General features: G+C 31.8%; 2 protein-coding genes across 5 annotated transcripts in view; both read right to left on the bottom strand.

Annotated features, from left to right (window-relative positions):
• The window catches only part of LOC111426935 (phosphodiesterase dunce), a 256405-nt gene that overhangs the window by 130306 nt on the left and 103780 nt on the right, over positions 1-22319 (bottom strand). The gene's annotated exons all lie outside the window — the stretch shown is intronic.
• On the bottom strand, positions 20027-22272 carry LOC111416250 (uncharacterized). The gene is made up of 2 exons (XM_071194354.1): positions 21770-22272; positions 20027-20799 (listed from the first exon to the last, which is right to left on the bottom strand). The coding sequence occupies exons 1-2, from the start codon at positions 21915-21917 to the stop codon at positions 20084-20086; spliced, it is 864 nt and encodes a 287-aa protein (XP_071050455.1). The 5' UTR covers positions 21918-22272; the 3' UTR covers positions 20027-20083.

The following is a 22319-nucleotide window of genomic DNA, read 5'->3' as shown; positions in this document are numbered from 1 at the left end:
ATGTATTACGGTTTCCGAGAAAAAAAATGTGTTATTAGACACTATAGGTATACAGCGCGGCGCGGACTTTGGGGGTGAATTTGACCCCGTTGGGCACCTCCAAAATTGATGAAATTTTAGGATGATTTAGAGGATGCCTTTAGCAATTGATATCAACCATCCAAACACCGTAATGTATTACGGTTTCCGAGAAAAAAAATGTGTTATTAGACACTATAGGTATACAGCGCGGCGCGGACTTTGGGGGTGAATTTGACCCTGTTGGGCACCTCCAAAATTGACGAAATTTTAGGATGATTTAGAGGATGCCTTTAGCGATTTAAATCGACCATCCAAACACCGACCACGGCTTCAGAGAAACAATTTCGTTATTAAATTGTACACGTATGTAGAGCAGATAGTAGGTGCCTTTAGCGATTTTAATAGATTATGAAAACTGCGAAACTCTTAATATTTCATGGAAAAAATAAATTTTGTTAAGAAAGGCATTTTGTAGTTTTATGGGCTTTTAGTCGTTACTGGCAAAGGGTAAGAACTCCGCCACGTGCAGTTACAAAAGGCGCAGGTATTAAGGAAAAAATATGTCCATATTTTTTGCATTATAAGTGCATTCCGGGAAAATAGTTGCCGACTTATTCGGTGTTGTTTTAGAGCGTCATACACATTTTTTAGATTTTGCCCGAAAGGTGAGGAGTAAACTTATAATATATAAAGATTCCTCAGCTATTGCAGAGATCAGCTGTTCTAGTTATCTCTTGTTAAAACCAGTGACCAGTGAAGATGTCGACGAAATTACTGTTTTTGGGCGATAGTAATTTTTGCCGAATGCTACGTACTAGAACTAACTACAAAGTATTTGTTCTAACAGATGTGAAATTAATTCCTACTAATGGTATATATTTTAGGACGACAACCAAAACAGTCAAGCAACGGAAAATATTTCCTCGACTTAGCAGTAGGCGGTCAAACAATACTAAAACTTTTGCGGCGCGCAAAGTGTATTCCAAAAACATGTTACCCTTGCTTTTGTGGAGATATTGTTGAACGTCATATCGTTATAATGATAAGAACTAAAGATATACTCCATAAAACATCACCATCCCAACTGAAGTCCCAATATTCTCACCTCTTCCGCTTCCTTCTTTCCTTAAATTCTAAAGGAATACAAATTTGCACAATTCCTCCCTGCAAAAACTTCGAGTCTGTGAACGTAAGATATTATAACTTCTCTGTCATGCTATAAATAAATACTCTCCATGCCTTTATAGGAAATCAATCATTACATTCGACGGTTTTGTGCTGAAAAGCAAATCAATTGTACCGACATTGAAGCAATTGTTAACAGAACCATGTTCGATTAATTCGAAGGTGCCCATCAGGGCGAAAACATCCCTTTTTCGGGGGTGAGGGTTGAAAAATTTTTTTTTTACCAAATGGGGGTGGTTAGCTGTTCTTGAGGGTAAGAGTGACCTGTGTGTGAAATTTGGTTACCCAAATCGTATTGGTTACGGAATTATTAATGTTTTAAGTTTATTGCTGGGATTTATGGATAACTTCACACCAGTTACGTAGTTGATATCCGTAAGCTAATGATAATAATGAAATATTGGAGTAGTTATCGAAATCAAAACTTTCGAAATTAACTAAAAAACAAGCTTATATATCTTCGATACCCGATATAAAACAAAACTTGTATCGTCACCGTAGATACTAACTCTTACACTATTGGAGCTTTGCTACCTTAAGTGGTATCTCACATGCCTTTAAATATTAAATAAGGCCAGAATTAACTGCAGCATGACCGAACTGGAGTTGCTAGAGATCTGATGGACCCCTAAACAGATATGTTTCCCATGGGTTAATCTATTTCATTTTAACAGATAACACCTTTTATTTAGTTTATATATAAACGTAATAACATGCAGACTACAATTATGATTTATATAGATTATATTAACATTCATCTCAATTATAAAGGACACTTTTAACTAATTCTTACCTAATAAATCTAGAACTTTTCAAGAAAAGTAAAGCTCATACATGTTAATCATTAAATCATAAAGGGTCATAATTTATAACTCATAAATTATACTTTTGTTAAAATTGGGGAGCCAACATATAATGTAAATGTATTTTTAGGTATCCTAAATTAATATGTTCATCTAATTGATTACAAAATAAATCAACATTCAAATATCAACAATCTTAAAAGATAAACTATCAGTAACAACGTATTAATTAATTTTTCAAAATTTACCTAACATATCTATGACAACAACTTAATGATACTTAACTCGTCTCAATTTTGTTACACCAAAAATTTATTACAAATTTTACTGTTGACAAATTCTGAAAATAAAGATCACAAAGATTTCGGTATACTATACATATTGATCTTTTATTTTCATTTTTATTTATGACTATAAACAAGATTGTGTGAAAACAAATAAATACAACGCTGTGTGGTTATCATATCAAAAGGTAATAAATAGTTTAAAATAGGTATTGATTTAGGGATCGTAATTTCTGGTACCGGAATATTTATAGCAACCTAATTTACAAGCAAGCGCACCTTGTTTCAGCTGATGGTTGCACTACTGTTCGCTTGCAATGTGCATGACTACATGTTTCAGCGTAGATTACAACGGAAAGTAGAACTGGTTTTGTTTGTTTGGAGTCAGCTATTACATCCGGCCTGCATGTATAGGTACATCGATGTAAAAATTTTTAATACCAAACATAGAAGCAGTGTATTTATTTTTAAAGATTTTCCTATAAAACTGATGTAAAATATTAACAGTCAGCGATCAATATTTATCAAATAACACGCTTGATATTGCATTTTTCACAGTTAAACTATCCGGCGCATCCACCAAAATGAATGAACTTTTACTATAATAGAATTTTTATAACAATCAAAACACGACGTTAAAATAAAAGTAACAAAAAAAGTTAACAACGAAAATATTTTATTTTACATTTGCGAAATTGCGTCATTCTCTCCCTACAATGATTCAGATGGAATTTTTGGCATTATCCCCTCGGCGCAATTCAGTAAAAGTGAAAACCTAATGCTGTGTTAAAATATATTCACGTAGAGACAGAAATTTCTGGTGAATACGTTTATTGTAAAATTTTTACGAAAAAGGATTTAATTAATATCTTCCCCTGTTTAGGTCGAAAGGTATGAAATTTAAAATCACGTGCATTACAATGAGATATCGAGAGCAAAACCGCCAATACATAGCCGGTTCCATTAGCGTTAATTGAATAATTTGTATGGATATATCGATCGCAAATTTAAATATTCCGAAAATCGTCGGAAATTCCTCCCGTGAAAGTTAAATTTACAATTCAACTCGACCAATAAACTAAAACGCTGTTACCGTGAACTTCATAACCTTGAATTATCTTTACGGTTGTGTAAGTGCAGATAACCCATAAATCAAGCAGATGACCCAAGCGGATAGTTTTGCAACCGTATCGTAATAACACGATGGACTACTGGAAATGCCATAACTTCCATTCAACGTATCGGAACGACCTTGAATCGGTTTAACCCAGAAAAGTCAAAGGTAAGCATGACATTGACATTACAAGTAGTACTTACAAAGGTCACGGATTACCAACTTTTATGCGGACGGTGCTCTATATCTTTTTATCGCCTATTAGCATTTCACTTCGATGGTTTCAACGAGACAGATTGAATTTATATGGCTGTTGAATTCAAAATAGTTTATATTCATCTATTTCGTATGCGAAAAGTAGTGGCGTCTCTATAATAACTTTTATGACAACATAAAATTTTATAATGTTAGATAACTTCCTTTTTGAATCGTGTAAGAACTGTATGATTAAAAAGTTAGAGCTAACACCATAAGGAAAGCAAAGAGAATAATTTTGAATATACAATAATTTTCGTCTTATCTTATCAATGGTAGTATATACCTAGTTGTGGATGTGTATTCGTCGCATGGTCTGTGAATACGTGACCGTAATTCCGAAGTAGACAAGGGAATTCAATTTCAAATGCCCCATATGTACCGGATGCGTCCATCGAAAATCTTATTGGCTGCTTTATTTGAGTAGCAAATAGGGCGGAATGCGGGAACCTTTATTCAACTCATATGACTTACACTTAGATGGATCTACGAATAGAATGCATTTCATCCCTTGATTTTATCCTGTATAAGATACATATTTTTTAATTTAAATCCAGAAAGTGTTCTAAGTTTTAAATGAATCGAATATGTGTTACAATCATGAAATATTGAACATAAAGGAATTAAATTAGAATATTCTATATCTATGATTACATTTTGAAGTGATCACTTGATATTAATTTAGGAAATGAATCCTATCTAAACTTTCCGGCCTACCTCCATGTGCCGTGTATAGCACATTCAAATTCGAGCGCGTTGTTTGCATAACAACTAAGCAGCGCATACCGTGCGTTAGTAGAGCGTAGTGATTCGTATGCGTTGTATGTGACGTATGTATTATGCGCAATTCTGTAGGATAAAGGAAATATTTCGAAAATGTGCTTTCAATGTCACCGGTTCTTTACACCTGCTGGTTTGCAAATTACATAGATTTACACATATTACGATAGTTAAGATTAATAAACAAATGTAAAATACAAGTATGAATCGATGTTATGCAATTATAAGAGAATGAGCAGTAAATATTAATTTGCCTGGGAAATGGAATTGCTGGTGAAATTGGCAGCTGTTAATTTGAAGACGAATAATGGCTAATAAAAAATTTAACAATACGTAGTAATAATTTTAATGGCCATTAATTCAAGTGTGAAAATTATCGGTATGTAAACTAGTTGAAAAAATAAAATTTTTATAACTAGACGCATTTAAATTTTGATTACAGTTAATAACTACTCCTTTTTCTATTTAATTACTTTAATTACATTAAGCAATTAATGTTATAAAATTTCCCATTAAAAAAAAAATAAAAAACAAATATTTAATCTCCATTAGTAGCTGGACGACGATGACTAATTCAAAGATATTTGAATGAATTTGGTACATCTTTTTGTTTTATTATAAAAATTTTATATGATACCACAGTAAAATTTCAAAACCTATCTACGACAAACAATTATATTCGAGACAAACAAGAAGGACAAGCTTGGAAGATCTTCGGATATAACCAAAAATCAAGAAAAGGAGTTTAGCCAAACATAATCTGAACTAAGATTCATGCCTTTTTTACATGGGTTACTAATCTAAGAAACAATTGCAACAAGTGGTAAGAGTAGTGAAACTTTACAAACTGTGTTGATTGCAATGAATAAGTACCTTCGAGAATTGGTAGCTGAAAATAGTGGAAGAAAATAAAATGTTGTAAACCAGAGGCAGCATGAAATGAAAACAATGACAGAAGAGAAATACGAGTGGTAAGAAAGAAAACAACTTTGTATAACAGCGGCGCCGACAAATAAATTACACGAATTGTGTTGAATGAGCGAAAGTATGTAGCTTTAATCGATCAGGGGAGCGCCGTTAGTAGCAAACAAACAAAACATCCAATATTGAGCTTGCGGGGTTCGAAAGTTAAAAATCTGCAACGAAAAATTAATTGCACGAATAATACTGGCCGATGTATTTGTAAACAATGTAGACATTTATGTGGTTTCAGAAAGTGCAGATTCAGGATAGTCTTGTTTTCGATTGGTCATCACCTAGCGCTAACGAGCATACGAGTGTAGGTTGTTAAATTGTAGTGTAACGTAGTTGAACTTGTGTAATGATTATCGTGACTGTTTTGCGTTGAGTGTGTCGAAACTCGGGTGTAAAAACGTGATTTATGGTAATTACATTGAAGGTTCAGTAATACCAGTAAGATCGAAACCATATCAAAAGAGGAGATAGATTCTCTTTACTCTAGTTCTGTATTGCTAGTTCAAAAAAAGATAACAAACTGCAAAGAAATCTTCTTCGATATCAAAATGTCAAATTATTTATGACACTAGATTTATCTCATGGCTATCTACAAATTACTCTCAGCGAATCTCGAATGTGTAGCAACTTGTGATAGTATAAAATATACTTAATCTTCAAATACGCAATATATGCAGAAAACTTGGAAGAGATTTAAAAAGATTGAGACTGCTGATCAAAATTGCATAAGTGAGATGTTTGCTAAATATAGGGTAATAGAACAATATACAAAAAGAGGAATCAAGAATTGTGAAAGCAAAAAAAATGTGTTGATCTAACCTAATTTAAGAACCTGCATGAAGATGTATATAAAACTCTATAAAACGTATAAGTAAACCTAAGCTTACCGATTAAGAAAAATAATACTGAAATTTTTGAAGGATTGGGTTGAATACTCAGAAGACAGAAATATTAATATTCTATAAAAAGAGCACAAAGAAAAGCTCTCTGTATATCCCAAATTAATCATAACTAACATGTGATCGCACTAGTGTGGAATAACGCTTTCCATCATAAAGAATATGGAAAATATTGAGCAGGAGATGCAGTTTGGTAAATAGAGGAAGAAAACCTTAGGTGAGAGAGATGAAAAAAAAGGAAACCAAACAGACATGAAGGTTTTAGATAGTTCTAGGCTAGGAATTTATGAATAGAGGTATTGAGGCTGAAGATCGTTGTGAACGAAGACAGAATATTCCCTTTTCCTCTCGCATAGGAAGAAGAAGTAAAGTAGTGATAATGAGACAGATTACAATAGCCCACAGCAGAAGTAGATTTCAATTGTGATACTTCAACGGAAGTCATAGATGTATTCATATGATAAAAAAATAATCCTAGAAAAGTATACAGGAATAACTAACATAGGCTTCGAACAGTAATGAACAGTAAAGAATGTAAAGTTGCGAGATACCATATTTCAATCATTCCGGGGTTCACCGTAATATGCTCGATAGGATTTCAGTGGCTCCCCTCTCAACCTTCAGATGTAATCTATATCAACTTTTCGTATTTGAAATGTGTGTGAAAATTGATTTGTGCTAATTACTATGCGTACAACGTCATGGAGAACAAACAAGAGGTAATCTAACAAGGGCATGAAGCCTCATGTTTGTTATACACCAAAAACATTATCTGTCGAGATGCGAAGGAATTTTGGGATTCGATGGTATTCTAGTCATGGAAAGGGGAACGTCGATTATAGATGTCGAGTTGCAGGGGAAGGAAAATTCCTATTTATTTACCACAACCCAGAGATTGAAAGCTAAAAGATGTTAGATATGTGGAAAAGCGATGGAAAATTTCATCTTTTAACAAAATAAAACTAATAAAATAACGGCTTATGTGAGAGATGGGTGATACTTTAGGGGATCCCCAGGAGTTTGGAAAATCTGGAGAAAATGGGCGGTTTCGGGAAATAGATGGTTAGAAAGGCCTTCCATTATTATCTGTACGCAATCGAACAGGCAATCATGTCTGCAGCCTTCCTAATCCTCTCTATAGTAAACAAACAATTATATATTTAAATGATCCAATTGGAAATAAATCCAAATTCCATTATGTGATTGTCAATCGATCAATAATCTCGTGCATTCATATCAAACTAACTAAAGAGTAAAAAAAAAACTCGGAAATAGTTCATTTACAGAACCACATTGTGTCATGAACAATCCGTAGCCACTTTACATGCTCACCACCAAAATCAATATCTCACGTCAGGTTCAATCACGTTACACTTTGAGTATATAAATAGTTAAAATATTAAATTTATTAATGTGATGAATATGTTATAAAATCTGATAGATATTCAATAATATTATATAAAAGATTGGTTATTAAACTTTTAAAAAAAGTTGTTTTTAATAATTTAATTTTAAATTTAATTTAAAATAATAATTTAAGCTTGAAAATTTACGATACTCGATTAAAAATCCAACAATAATTAATTAACCACATAATAATACTGTTATTTGTTGGGTTGGTGATAAAAGTAAATAAAATCGAGACCACGCGCTCTACGAAATGAAATAAATTATTATTAATAAACCAATAATAACGCCGCACAACAGCTAATTTATCGCGAAGTAGCTAAAACTAGCGAATTAATAACCAACGAGCCGTATCTTCCGTTGTATAACAGTCAGTGATAATAGATTGCGCATTTTTATTACGGCCCCTAACGGAATAAATCACATTTTCAGCCAACGTCGTTTCGCGATAAATAAGCTTACACACAATTTACGAGGATATCTTGACGTGATGAGCACCCCATCAACCAACAAAATTTCCGACCGCCAATCGGAGTTAAGTTGTACCGTTCGATCCAGATATACTATCACGTAAAGTTTATTTTACCAATATTTATTTTAGGTTTATTGTTTGTTTTTAACACATACAATTTTCTTTTACAATATAAATATACTTTAACTAACATACACATTAAAATAGAAAGAAAATTAAAATCTATTTTTTAAACTAAATACGCAAAAAATATGACTGACGTATTTCTAACTATAAACGGTAAAGTTAGATTATATCTAACATTAGCGAGTTTCTCCAACCGTGATATTAATAATTGAAAAAAATTATATAAAACTGTGAGCTCACAAAAGGTGGGCTCTATCCTCTAATTACTTCACGGCAATTACTGAAACTAATTGTTACACCGCAATAGGAGCACACGCGTCGTTGGAATAAAATGGTAATGGTGAGAATTGTGTTGAATTTAAAGTGCCGAGAGTGCAAAATGGAAATAAAGTCACAGCACAGCTTTGATTTCAAATGAAACAAACAAATTTTCAAGGTTATTAATTATATTTGAGATTTATTAAAAAAAAACTACTTAATATATCACTTAATAATTAAATAGATTTGGGGATAGTCGAGTGGAAAACTCTTGTAATTAGTTAAAATGTAGTGAGGTATACGAGTGGAGCTGGCTTATTTGAAAAGTTGTTAATTTGGCTGTTTCCTTTTTCCTTATACTTCGTACACTTGAAAAGTTTCAGTTTGCAAACGTGTGCTTGAGGCTAAGCCTAGCGTACCGCAAAGTCTACCTGTATATACCCCGACTTTCAACATAAGAAGTTTCAAGATTAATTTAATAATCCTTTCTTGTGATGCTGGATTTTATTGTGTAATAAAAAATATCATTGAAACATCGTTTAATATGTATTTAATATATTGATTTAAAAATTTAAATGAGCTTCAAATTCATCAGAGAATTTTTACGGAAATTTCCATTTTCTTTGATATTTTACTAAATTATTCGGTAATTGTTTTCCTCCCCTTCGTTTTTGAGGGAAACATTTTCCGTGTTCGTTTTGCGATCGTGTTTCCCTTGAGGTAAAAAAAACGTCAATTTTTTTTATATAGTGGAAGAACAATCATTTTTATCTTAAAATATCTTCTTTTTCGACATTAGACTTTTCGTCAAAAGAAACTAATTAACAATCACCACAATAAGTTTTATTAAATAGCAGGATAGGCATCGCACTATTAATATCACCTTTTAAATTTCATGATTGGAGTAAGAATTAGAGTTTCGGCGAAAATTAAACTCACACTGTGACAGATTACCCATAAAATTTTTCATTAAACCGCCCATTAACTTTAACAGAAGAGCATCAAGTCATAATTGGATTTTCAAGAGGCGTGATTTCGTTTTTCTTTTTATTTTTACGTTTCTAACCTGAAGCACCAAATCTGAGGGACGACGATAAATTTTTATACGTACAACTACCATTAGCTACGATAGCAGCTATTTTCAATGTGTCAAAAAGTGCAAAATTCGCAATATGTTTGGTGACAGCAAGGTTTGGAATTTTCGCGGATCATAACTACAGAGTATGGTAGTCTCTAAACTCGGCAGCAAACAGATGGAGCAAATTCCTTGTCAGCGCCAAGAAGATTAACGATTTCAGTAACGAGTAAAAACAATAAGCCAGAGCTTCGGATGTACGATATGACGCGCAATTTGTTATGAGCTGATGCATCCCAAAAATGCTTGTTTGCTATGAGATCATTATATAAATGTCACGGAATAAAATTTTAACTATTAATATGGATAAAACATTATTAAAGACCAGCTTTTATCTTAAGTAAAACGCTTCGCAAAATTAATTTATTTCAATCTCAAATATAAAATCTTTTAAAGAGAAGTTTTACGACCAAGTGAAGGTAAAATGAAATATTAATAAGATTTTACCAAAGTTAGGGATAGCGAATTTGAGTTTATTGACGCAGTTGTTTTATTATTCATCTACATCATATATAGATTTATTTAACTTCCTCTACTAGCTTTATTATGAAGTGGCGAATTATCCTTGAAAAATTCACATTCATTTAAGAAAACTAAGTGATTATTATCAAAGACATGTTAGATCTTTAACTACACTAGAATTACCGACAGTTGGGATACGCTGTTAATTCATTTAATTGTTTCTAAATTAGACGCAAAAACAAAATGATCTTGTGGATCACGCATTAAATCAATAAATTTAGCAGATTAATAGCTCCTAATTACATTTAATTAATACTTTTAAAATGTTTCAACATTTATTATTGTTGAAAAATGCAGAACAATTTCAAGCACAAATGCTTGAAAACAAGAAAATGCACAAACAAAGATCATTCCGCTAGAAATATAGGTTATTTATAACAGTTATGAAGAAATAATTAATATGTTGTAAAAAGAGAACTTGTTCTTTCAAATCAATATGAGAAGATACGAGCAAACCTAAGAGTTCATTTGATGAGTTAAGGTTACCTGTTATATACCTCATAAATGTGATGATCGCATAAGAATCTTAATCGTTTCAAAAAGAGAGTAATCTGTCGTGTCAAGAAGAAACTACTGCAATTTTAAAAGCACATGTTCACCGATGAGACCAGCTTCTACACCTCCCAATGGTTCGAAAGTCAACATAAACGTCACGGATAAGTTGTTGCTAGAAAATGATAAACATCATTCGTTATTATTCATTGTCAGATAGGTGGCACGACAGTTAAGACTTTCGAAACATAACAATTCTTGAAAATATAGAAGAAAACGATCTAACATAAGGAATGGTAGGAGTTTTGTGTGGGGTATTTGGTCATAATTTGCGAGACACTATAATATTATAGATTACCTTGTAAATTATAATCCTGAATCAATACAGGAGTCGTCCATATCCAGATGAAAAGATTAATCAATGCTGGAAATTTTCCGAAAAAGAAACAGCTACATCCCCAAATCCATAAGCCAGAATGAAATCGTGTTATTTTATAAGTTCTGTGAGCATATCAACTACCACTTGGAATTGTCAACATAAAATGTCTCGTTACTTATCTACCGCAATTAATCACCGACATGATTACCGATATCATAAATCTAATTTTAAATGGCAAAAATATTTGATTGACGTTGGTACATAATCTGATCCATATCACAGATGTCGTAGTAGTTTACACAAAGAACTAATTTCAAAAGAGCAAGTATTAACATTTTAACAAATTCAACGAGAAGCAGCAAAGAATTAATATAAAATCAGTTTGGTAGTACCAGAACCAACATTGTCCAGAATTATCCAGAATTTTTAGAAACAGGTCACAAATCATGGTGGTTTTGATGAATCATTTGGGTTATATATTCCTTTTTTTTAATGAAATTTGATAAACAAAATTTAACCCAAGTATATCAAAGTAACAATAAATATATATTTATGTTTCAAAACTGCAAAAATACATTTTTAAAGAGCCGGGTAATGTTAAAATTAAAGCATTTCTGGTGAAACTCATGGAACGGCTTTTCTCAAGGAAAATCAATGAATTAAACTAACAAATAGATATGGAAAAAAAGAACCGACAAGTCGGTTTTTTTTTAATAACTGCGTCAAAACGTTCATTAAAAGGTTAGCAAGATTGCATAATAAGCATGTCACTAAATCGAAATTATGTCTTAATTTTAACATCTATCAAATGCAATTTTAATGAATGATTTGCTATTTGTGCAAATAAATTACACAATTGCAACTAATCTATTGAACAGTCATTAAAAATATAACGGGAACATAGTGTAAGATGAAATTTACCGATTGTAATTGAAAAAAATGAAGTTGTTAATACGCAAATGGGATAGTAATGGAAACGAACGGCGTTACAGGAAATTACGATTCAGAACAGGCAAGAGGAGATGCCATTAAAACTGTTTGTGTAATAATTACTCCAAGTGCCTGTCGTCGGTCGATTTTTTTCAGTGTTTGAACTTGCCTCTGGGCAATTAACAAATGTTCGTTCGTTTATAAAGTACATGCTATGTTTATCTTTTGTTATAGTATATTTGCGAGAATAATTGCCTCTCAAAGCAGATGTATTAATTAAGTGGGATTATTATTCCCATTTATTTATATTAAATTAAGTTTAATAATGTATATAAAATACAAAATAAAAGTTTATAAAATAAAAAAAATTAAAAAAGGTATTTGAAAAAATTATTCAAAATCTGATTTTGTTGAATATCGCAATAAATATTCGCTGTTATCGTTCCATATATGCCGCGTTTTACTGTATAATCGTAAATGTACGATTTGTCAGCGGTCCAAATTCATATTTCTTTTTCCATTATGACGTAGTTGACGATGATTTAAGCAGCTGTAACCTTTAAGTATACATGAAGCATAGCCTATAATTTACGATTTATGTGTTTTTGATTTATATTTTTAAATTTTCCTATTCCAAAATAAAACTGAGATCGATAAATAGAACTTCGCATGAGTCAAATGGTCTTTACACATTGGATACTGTTACAATTCAAACTTTTGGGACAAAACGATAAAATCCCCCTAATCGCCCATTGGTAAACTAAAATTGTCTCAATGTCGTCCACATAAAGGGTTTAATACCTAGTGATTTATTATCAAAGTACCAAACAATAAATTTTAAAGCCCCTAGAGAACCTGCCTGTTTTGATTATTGTACAGAATCCGAAAACAAAATTAAACTACGTAATTTATAACCCTTTAGATTAAGGGACCATTAAATTTCTAATTAACTTATAAAATTACAATCGTTCAAGTGATGATCATTACAACTTGGTAACATTTTATATCCCAACGCTTAAAGTGGAAGTAATAAATACTTAAATAACTTTTTATAGCGTAAATTAAATAACCCCTTAAAGTATAGATAACGGAAAATATTTGAAACAATAAGTGTACATAATAAATATAAATCAAATAAACTACTTCAACGTATAGTACACATAAAATCAACTAAACGTCCTTGAATTAAAAATAAGCATATACAAAACCATGTATTACAAATTATAGTGTTTTATTAATTGAAGAAATGCTGGCAAGAGTTGAAAAATATTAAATAAAGGCGTCATAAACATATCGCGATGATGTGGTTGACCTTAGAAAATATGACGTTCATAAATCAGAAGTAACTAACATTTTTGTACAACGTACAACGTGGAATACTAAAATATTAAAACGAGAAATATATTTATGTTACTTGAAACACAAATAAGAAATATTTTGGTTTTTGCGTTCGCACTCACTCACGTTTAAATAAGCAAATGTTAAGAAATCTATCATTTCTAGATATCTGTCTAAACTATCCATGCCAACAAATACTCATTCGTTCAACGTAATTTTATGGGTAAATTTTACAGAAATTCTAGCCACATTTACACCGACCTCAATTTTCAAAGTTAGCGAAAACACAACCGGATAATTGAAAACTTGGCTGAACTAGTCTTAATAAAAGGTTTACGGTAATTTACCTATAAATCTGTCGATTTTAACGTTGATGTTTTGGTGGAAAAAAATCAATTCGACGAAAACAGATTAATACAAACACGTTTTAACTTCTAACATGGTACAACAACGTCGCAAAATTTATTATAAATAATAAACATTCTTGCATAACAAATATCGATAGTGTTAGTGTGCAACCATCGTAGTTTAAGTAATACTTTGAATGTTATGGATCAAAACAGAGATGTTATTGTAAGAGATGAATACGGTTTTATAATTCCGGAGAGCGAATGCGCATACATAATTAAAGTTTCTCAAACAATGGTGATTTAAATAAGTAAAACAAAGTCAATTATTTAAAATTATTTTTAGCTCATGCATATTAAATTCAATTAAATTCAACAGAAAATATTAGAGCACACAAACAAAATGAATTAATCGAAAAGTAAACACAATTTTTGTTTGCGAGATCTAATCAACATAATGAATAAAGCGTAAAGAAGAAATTTAATAAAAGTGCATTTAATTTAAGTCAAGGAATCCAATAAAAACACCCAAAATTTCAATTACATGAATGGAAAAGGACTTCTTTTATTATTTTCTTTCGAATACTGTATACATTCCTTGGCAGTATAAGAAATTGAACGTCAACTTGACCTAATTTGGAATTATATTCAGAAAGTATTATGACCATTAATTATTTATATCGTTTAATATAAATAATGTTTGTGTGTACTTTAACCGCATTACAGTAACAATTTTTTTTATATTTAGCAAATAATGTTGTTATAAAATAACAAATTAAACGCAAACAAAACCAAATGAAATATTAAACTCCCTCAACAATTACTTCCAATTAGCTGTAATCTAGTATATCTACACAGTCGTATCCTAAACCACACGGTTTAAATTATTAATGTTGACAGGTTCAACAGCGTAACTGCAAACAAGATGAATATAAACATAATGCATAACTGTAAACATTATGTTTATATTCATCATGTTTGCAGTTATATACTTCGCAATCTTGGATAAATGCATCAAAGTTAAAGGATTAAATAATTCGGTAAATAGAAAGAAATATTAAAGAATAAATGATCTTTGAAGTAAATAACATTAATCTGAAATCAAAGTATTACATAGATATACTACTTACTGATATCAAGTTGTTACGCCATTTAATCGGTTAAATTTAATATGGAAGTGTTTATAAACAAACTGATTGATTCATTATATCGTAAGCAAAAATAATAGTTTAAAACTATAACGTAATGTAATGTAAAAGAAATAATGAATCTAATTAATGTTCTATTTAATTACAATTAATTTTCAAATTATAATCTTCATACTTTTTATTTTTTAGTTGTGTATGTATAAATAATTTAGTAATCTTTTCAATGTCATTTTTCTGATATTACGTTTTAATTAGACTAAAATGAATTTTATTGATAACTTGAATCGGTTATGTAATAGCGATTATATTATTACAATTATAAATGCACGACTTGGATGCTTATAAGAAAATGTTGAAAGAAGTACGCAACCTATAATTATTAAGCTAATGGGTTGCTAAGAGTCTAAGAGTCAAGTCAAGTTTTACTCTTTTGTGCTGGTGTTTTTGTGTTGTTTTTTTTTTCTACTTAAGAAAAAATACTTCTTGCTTGATATTGCAACGTAGTATATAAAATCGTTAAATTCTTTTATGGTAATATTATCCGCAAAAATACAAAAACAAGCAAGATGATTTAGATGAATTGCATTAAAAAGTAGTTTACATTTAGATTCCATTTCTAATAAGAAAATAAATTAAAGCACACATCCGTATTACCACTTACGTGTGTTAAAATAGGTTTTTCGTCTCGGATAACGGAAATAAAGGATTTATTAATTTCCAGTTAGCTCGAAAACTAGAATTTATAGTGCCACGACAGCTGTACTATTCAAATTTTTCTTTACACATTCATTCATTCGTTTCATACTTACGGTTATTACTGATAATATCGAGATAAAGTTTTCGTTAATTATATTAAGATAAGCCTGCTAATACTATATGGCACATAAATTGTATAGCTTTTTGATTCGATGAAACTGGTATGCACCAGTGTACCATGTTATGTTCTGTTATACACTATTATGGTCTTGCGGTCTGTTAATAAAACAGAGTGTCACTTCACCGCTCAACCATTGTAAGTGATTCCATACCCAGCAATTTATAATTTGCACTTTGAAAATTAAAAAAGAATAAAGCTAAGATGACCTTGCTTTAGCTGCTGTAGGCCTGCAGCAGCCTATTTCACGCTAAGTAAAAAAACTGCTAAAATCGGAGACATATATGAAACATGGAAAGCAAATGTACGCACAGTGAAGTCAGCTTCAAATGAGATATCTAAAGATCGCAGCACGCTTAAAAAAGAGATGCACTATACGGATTCCAGGTCAGCATTCAACCTCGAGATTCCTTAAAACAAAGAAGCAGTACAAAATTTTCAAGGCATCCCAGCTATGAAATTTTAGTCCATAGGAGCCGTAGGAAAAGTTATTCTGTTATACTCTAATCAAGTTTTACAAATGATTTAGTTCGGTAGAGGCAATCATCTAAATTATTACCTTCTCTAAAAAATATGCAAATATGTATCAACATAAATGAGTAGACCAGCAGCTCGGTACTGAGGCCGGATGATAAGAGGTAATTATTAAAAAAAGTGAACAGAACGTTCCTAGATTAAATAGCAAATTGGTAATCATTATAATTCACAAAGCCACTTCAAAAACCCTTTGCAGATTAAATGCACTTGAAAGTTCATGATAATTCCCGACAATCAAGTGTGTCATCTTAGAACTGTGAGAAAACGACCAAGTTAATAAGAATAGTTCCATCCTAGCGAATCAATATGCATGAATGAACTGCTAGAACAATTAATTTTATTATTAGTCGTTCAAAGAGTTTTGTAAAAAAGTTTTTAATGAAAATGGGATTACACTTAAAACCTGGCCCGGTTACCATTATTAAGAAACAGTACAATTATGGTAAACTTCATTTTGCGAATCTGGAAAGATTGACTTTTTAATAGAATTTTTATAATAACGTTTCCAAAAGCTATTAATAAATAATGATAATCCCTAACCAAAAAAAAATACATTAATTCTTTCCCAGTAGCACCCCTCTAAGACACCCATAGTAAGAAACTTCCAAAAGTGTTCTGCCAAACAACTCACAATATCCTGTAGCTACTCAATAACATTCGATAGTCGAAGTTTATCCTTATCCCTTAATCCTAAATGATCTCTATGATATTTCTCCAGAAGTAGGTACACGATATCATCAACTAAATCAACGAGTATATTGAGAGCAGTTGTCTTTTCAATTAGTGCTTAGTCTCTTCAGTATTGAATCTCCTGACATTTTATACAAAGACAACATTATCACTATTATCCTTTAAGGAAGTAAAAAAACTCATCTACGTCATTAAATTTAAGTTTTACCATTCCTATACAACCCATTTTGCAAAGGAGTTTCTTTTTTTCTAGAAACACTAACACCATTCCAACTATATTTATCAACCCAAAAGCCGTATTAATAACCGTCTTAATAACTTCCGGCAAAGCAAGCACAATTATTAAAGGTCAAACCTGACACTCAGATACATCAAACATGCCGAGATGAAAGTACGGATGAAGAATCATGAGTCGTACGCCAGATGATGTATAAAATAGATTAGCAGAGAAATTGGCATTATACCATGGAGCACTTCCACTCATGGGCAGAAACGACTCACATTAGGTTCCACGGATACCGAGTATACCAGATTATCCATCCAGAAAATGATGCGAAGGAAGGAAGCAGAAAAGCTTCGTGGACATAACAGAAGCATACGACCTATGTGCTTCAAAAATTCGGAGAGAAGTAAAGCTGGTATTAGGTAAACACAACTACGAACTGGGAAAGTGTAAATAACAATCAATACAGTGTATGCTAATAATCTTTTTACAGTTATTTTTATAACAAACAAGCTGTTGAACGAAAATTCCTTATTAATGATAAAAACAGTTTTCAAAACGCAAATTTTCTGAATTCCTGGAAGCTCTTACCTTGAAAGTAACGTTTCACTACTTTAGAGACAACTATGTGTTGTAAAAAATAAGTGTAGTCGCTTTTGGGAATAGAAAATTCTTTAGAAATAACCTACAAGAGATTTTAGTATAGTATTCATCTTATGCTCAATGTCTCATTTATTTCGTAAAAACTTTATCAAGTTTGACTAAGGTGCTCGAAACTCGTATTAAGTAATGCCCTCGCTTGTAGGTGTGGGTAACTTCTTGGATAAACTATTCGTAGTTTCCATTTACAAAGTGTTCAAATCGACGGCAAATATCAGCTTTGGTCATCAAGTTTAGATTTACCGTTTCCATACAACCAATTTTGCAATGAATTTTTTTTTTTCGTAAAGACGCTAACATCATTATCTACCCAGCAGCTACCTTAAAACTATCTTTATAACTTATAACAGCATAATATAAAGGACTATTCTAACTCTCAGGTACATGTAACTTAAAGCGAGGAAATGGCAGTCATTTTATGACCAACATTTTTTTTTTATTTATTAATAACTCTATCGTTCAATTCATTTGAGTACTCCATATTTCGCATTAACGTATGTGCTTGGTTGTTGGCGTATCTCACAAATATCTAACCCCAACTTGGCAGTGGATTCCGACATATGATGAAATTTGATTACGAACATTTCAAGTTACGGTGTTTAAAATCAAAGGTCATAAGTAAACTTACGAGAGCTAGTTCGAAATACGAGACCACGTATATTGTGTTTCGAATTGTACATGTACTTCCCCTTGTTATTCGTTGCACCATGTTTAAGTGAATGTTCGTAGACAATAGCCGCTCATTAAGAGTAAGTATAAAGAAATTATAACTAAAAAATGTGTTCGTTAAGCTTTTTTACGTACAAAATGATTATGACTCCGAGAGAATACAAAATTTTAAATACTGAAAAACTTGATCCTATGATAGTCGTGGATTCCATTCACTTCTTCTGTGATTCACTTTATCGTCCTAATGATTCGCATCTTTTGAAATTGAATGCCCGGCTTCTTCAATAATTTTGCAGCTGGCAAAATAATTCCATGGTTACTTTGTCTACTTTGTACCAACGTTCCAAAACGGTTGCTTTTACCAAATAATAAAAGATCTCTTTTGTAGGGCTCTTTTTAAGAAGTTTTGACATTTTCATTACAACATCAAAATGAAGTTATCGTCTATAATTACTCGACTAATGATACTTATAATAATTTCTGTGTTACAACACTAACATTAAGTAACCTTTTCCGGCTGATAACATGTATAATGATTATATCAATGTGACAACAGTTAATGTACACCAATTTATATAAAAACATTTTAATTCAAAGCTAACTTTTGATTAGTACTAAAAATTTTGAATTCATTATGAATTAATGGTGATTCATAAATCAAGCTGCAATAAATTACGTTTACCTACAAAATTCAAGTAGTAATACAACATCAAGATAAGACATTAGATAATTTATACTTAATCGTTATTAAGTTGTAGTGAGTATGATGATTAAAATACCAGTAAGTAAAATGTGTTGGAATAAAAAGTTATTTTTCCTGAAGTATTTTCTCGATTATAAAAAAGACTAGAAAAATCACGTAATTGTTCCACAGTAAATTCAGTTCCACAATTCTCAGTTGACCTTTTTGTTTCCGCAGAATAAATTTAAATACGTTACAGGTATCTTTTATTGGTTCGAAACGAACACGGTTAGGCCTTCTGCACACGGAGCTGCTCGTCATAGACGCGTATTAGATGCAATTGTAGGAAGGCGTACGCTACAGTGCATCTCACGTATTTTTAAATGAAAAAATGCAAATAACGACGCGGCGTAGCGATTTCGTCTAATAAGACACTTAAAAGCGTCATGCAGCGACGCTTCTTATACGCCTAAAGATCCGCAAACAAACCGATCTTAAAACGTATTTTATTCAGTACTTGCCAATATGTCAAGTGATGAAGAGGATCTACTTTTGTTAAATTATCTTCTTTCTCGTAAGAGAAAACAGAAATATAAGAGAAAATTTTGGGTGCATCCTTATATTCGCAAAAATATCGGCAAGAGACTATTTATTGCTGCCAAAGAGCTATCAGTAGACGACTCTAAATTTCAAAGTTTCTACAGAATGTCTAAAAATACGTTTAAAGAACTGGTGTTAATTGTAGGTCCCACCATTCAAAAACAAAATACTAACATGCGTGAATGTGTTAGTGCAGAAGAGAGAATTTTGATAACGCTAAGGTAAGTAAAGTAATTTATTTATTATAAAAACAATAATACAAGTTATATATTTAATTTTTAAAGAAAATTATTTTGGTCATTTATATTACTACTACAAGCAGGAAAACTTTCCAAATTATGAATTGTGTATCCATCCGTGGTATCATAAATACTGGAAGCTGAAGACGACGGAATACTAATCGGCGAGGGAGCGTGATTGCTTTGTGCGTTATCGTGCAGTTGAAAATGATCTATAGATTGCTCTTGCTGCGTTAACAGTTGTTCTAGCAATACAAGTGTTTTAATTTTAAATTGTCGCATATTTTTGTCTGATAAGTTCTTTATGTCGGGTAATAAACTTAAAAGAAACATCCTTCGATCGTCATCTAAAGTCTTATTACTTTTCTTTTCTTTGATATAATCTAAAATAGCGTGATCGATTTCATCTTTTTTCTCTACATGTCTTCTCTTTCTTTTCTTTTTTTCAAAGTTAAAAGAACTTTCTTCAGAAGATTTCGTGACGTTATCGTTTTTATTTTCTTCAAGCAGGGTATAACTTAATTGAGGTTCAGGATTGTCTTCGTCGGTCTCTGTCACTATTTCACTTTCTTCCAACGAAATGTTTCCGGTTTTTTCTAAATGCTGAATGGGTCTTACATATGGCAAGACAAACTGCATAATGTCGTGTAAATAGTAAGGTTTTTTAGATTTTGCTGATGATCCACTCGCAGGTGGTTTAAGGCTGCGTACAAAACCATTCCGAATGTTTTTCCATTTGTCTTTACAATCTGCCGCTATAAAAAATGCACGTGTTTATGAGCAAATATAGCGTGCTTTTCATATAATATATACAACTATTTTTTTGTTTTAGATATTTAGCTACTAGATGTACATTTACTGCTCTATCTTTATATTTTCAAAGAGGTGAACGTACAGTGGGAAGTATTGTAGAACAAACTACAAAAGCGATATGGAATGTGTTGAAGGAGCCATATATGTCGTTACCAAATACAGAAAAATGGAAACAAATAGCAAGTAGATTTTTTGAACTATGGCAGTTGCCAAACTGTTTAGGAGCAATTGACGGTAAACATATCCGCATTCAAAAATATCCAAATTCACAACAATAGAATGCGGATATGCTGGCCGAAATAGTGATGGAGGCATCTTTCGGGTTTCTACATTTGGTCGTTGGTTGGAGAACAATAATACTTTGCCATCTTTAACAGAACTTCCAAACGACGAAAGTGGCAATAAATTCCCATATTATTTTGCAGCTGATAACGCATTTCCTTTGAGACAAAATATTATGAGGCCATACCCCGAAAGAAATATTAACAATAAAATGCGAATTTTCAATTACAGACATAGTCGTGGAAGAAAAACAATAGAATGTGCTTTTGGAATGATGACTCAAAATTTTCAAATTTTTTTAACACTTATACGAGTCCGCAAATATGAAACAATTATATCAATAATACAATGTGTTTTACATGCGTTTTACACAATTTCATTAGAAAAAAAGATGGCACATTATACGCAGTTCCTGTAATAGAAAAGAATCCGCAAAATCCGAGAAACTTGTCAGATATTGAAAATATAAATATCAATGAAACTTCCTCACCTCAGAATCTCCGAAACTATTTAGCTAATTATTTTTTATCACCAAATGTAGCTTTACCATGGCAATGGAATTATTGTTTATAAAATGTTAAAATGAATATCCATATAATATAATAATATATGAAATAATTCTTGAATTACCTGTCCATTTCATTTTTTGACCTATTGCAGACCAAGCTTTTTCGGTAACATCTTTTCTAGAGTGTTCAGCTAATGTATGATTATATAAACACTGATAATTTTCAATTAACTGAACAAATTTCACCGTTTGATCGCTTTTATCTTCCATTTTTACTTATTATTTTATTTATACGGCGTTACCTCTACGCCAAGCGACCAACACTGCTGTACGCCGGCCGCTATGCAGCTTGCATGTTCAAACCAGATCGCGACGCTGCGTCGCCATGTGCAGGTTTTCATTTAAAAACACGTGAGATGCAATGAAGCGTACGTCTTCCTACAATCGTGTCTAATACGCGTCTATGATGAGCAGCTCCGTGTGCAGAAGGCCTTTGGTGGACGAAATCGCGACGCTGCGTTGTCTCTGCAGATTTTCATTTAGAAATACGTGAAATGCACTGAAGCGTACGCCTTCTTACAATCGTGTCTAATACGCGTCTATGACGAGCAGCTCCGTGTGCAGAAGGCCTTAATGTTACGACAGTTGCGCGGTTTCTGACGATATCTTTTC

This window comes from Onthophagus taurus, chromosome 2, assembly GCF_036711975.1.
Source record: "Onthophagus taurus isolate NC chromosome 2, IU_Otau_3.0, whole genome shotgun sequence".
NCBI lineage: Eukaryota > Metazoa > Arthropoda > Insecta > Coleoptera > Scarabaeidae > Onthophagus > Onthophagus taurus.
Note: the sequence above shows the minus strand (reverse complement) of the source record. Positions and strands in the feature narration are given on the sequence as shown.

Excerpts from the sequence above, each read along its gene's own strand:
- LOC111416250 (XM_071194354.1), bottom strand. The coding sequence starts at position 21,917 with ATGGAAGATAAAAGCGATCAAACGGTGAAATTTGTTCAGTTAATTGAA. Across the intron at positions 20,800-21,769 it reads TCAAAAAATGAAATGGACAG|CGGCAGATTGTAAAGACAAA; the intron begins GTAATTCAAGAA and ends CATTTTTTATAG.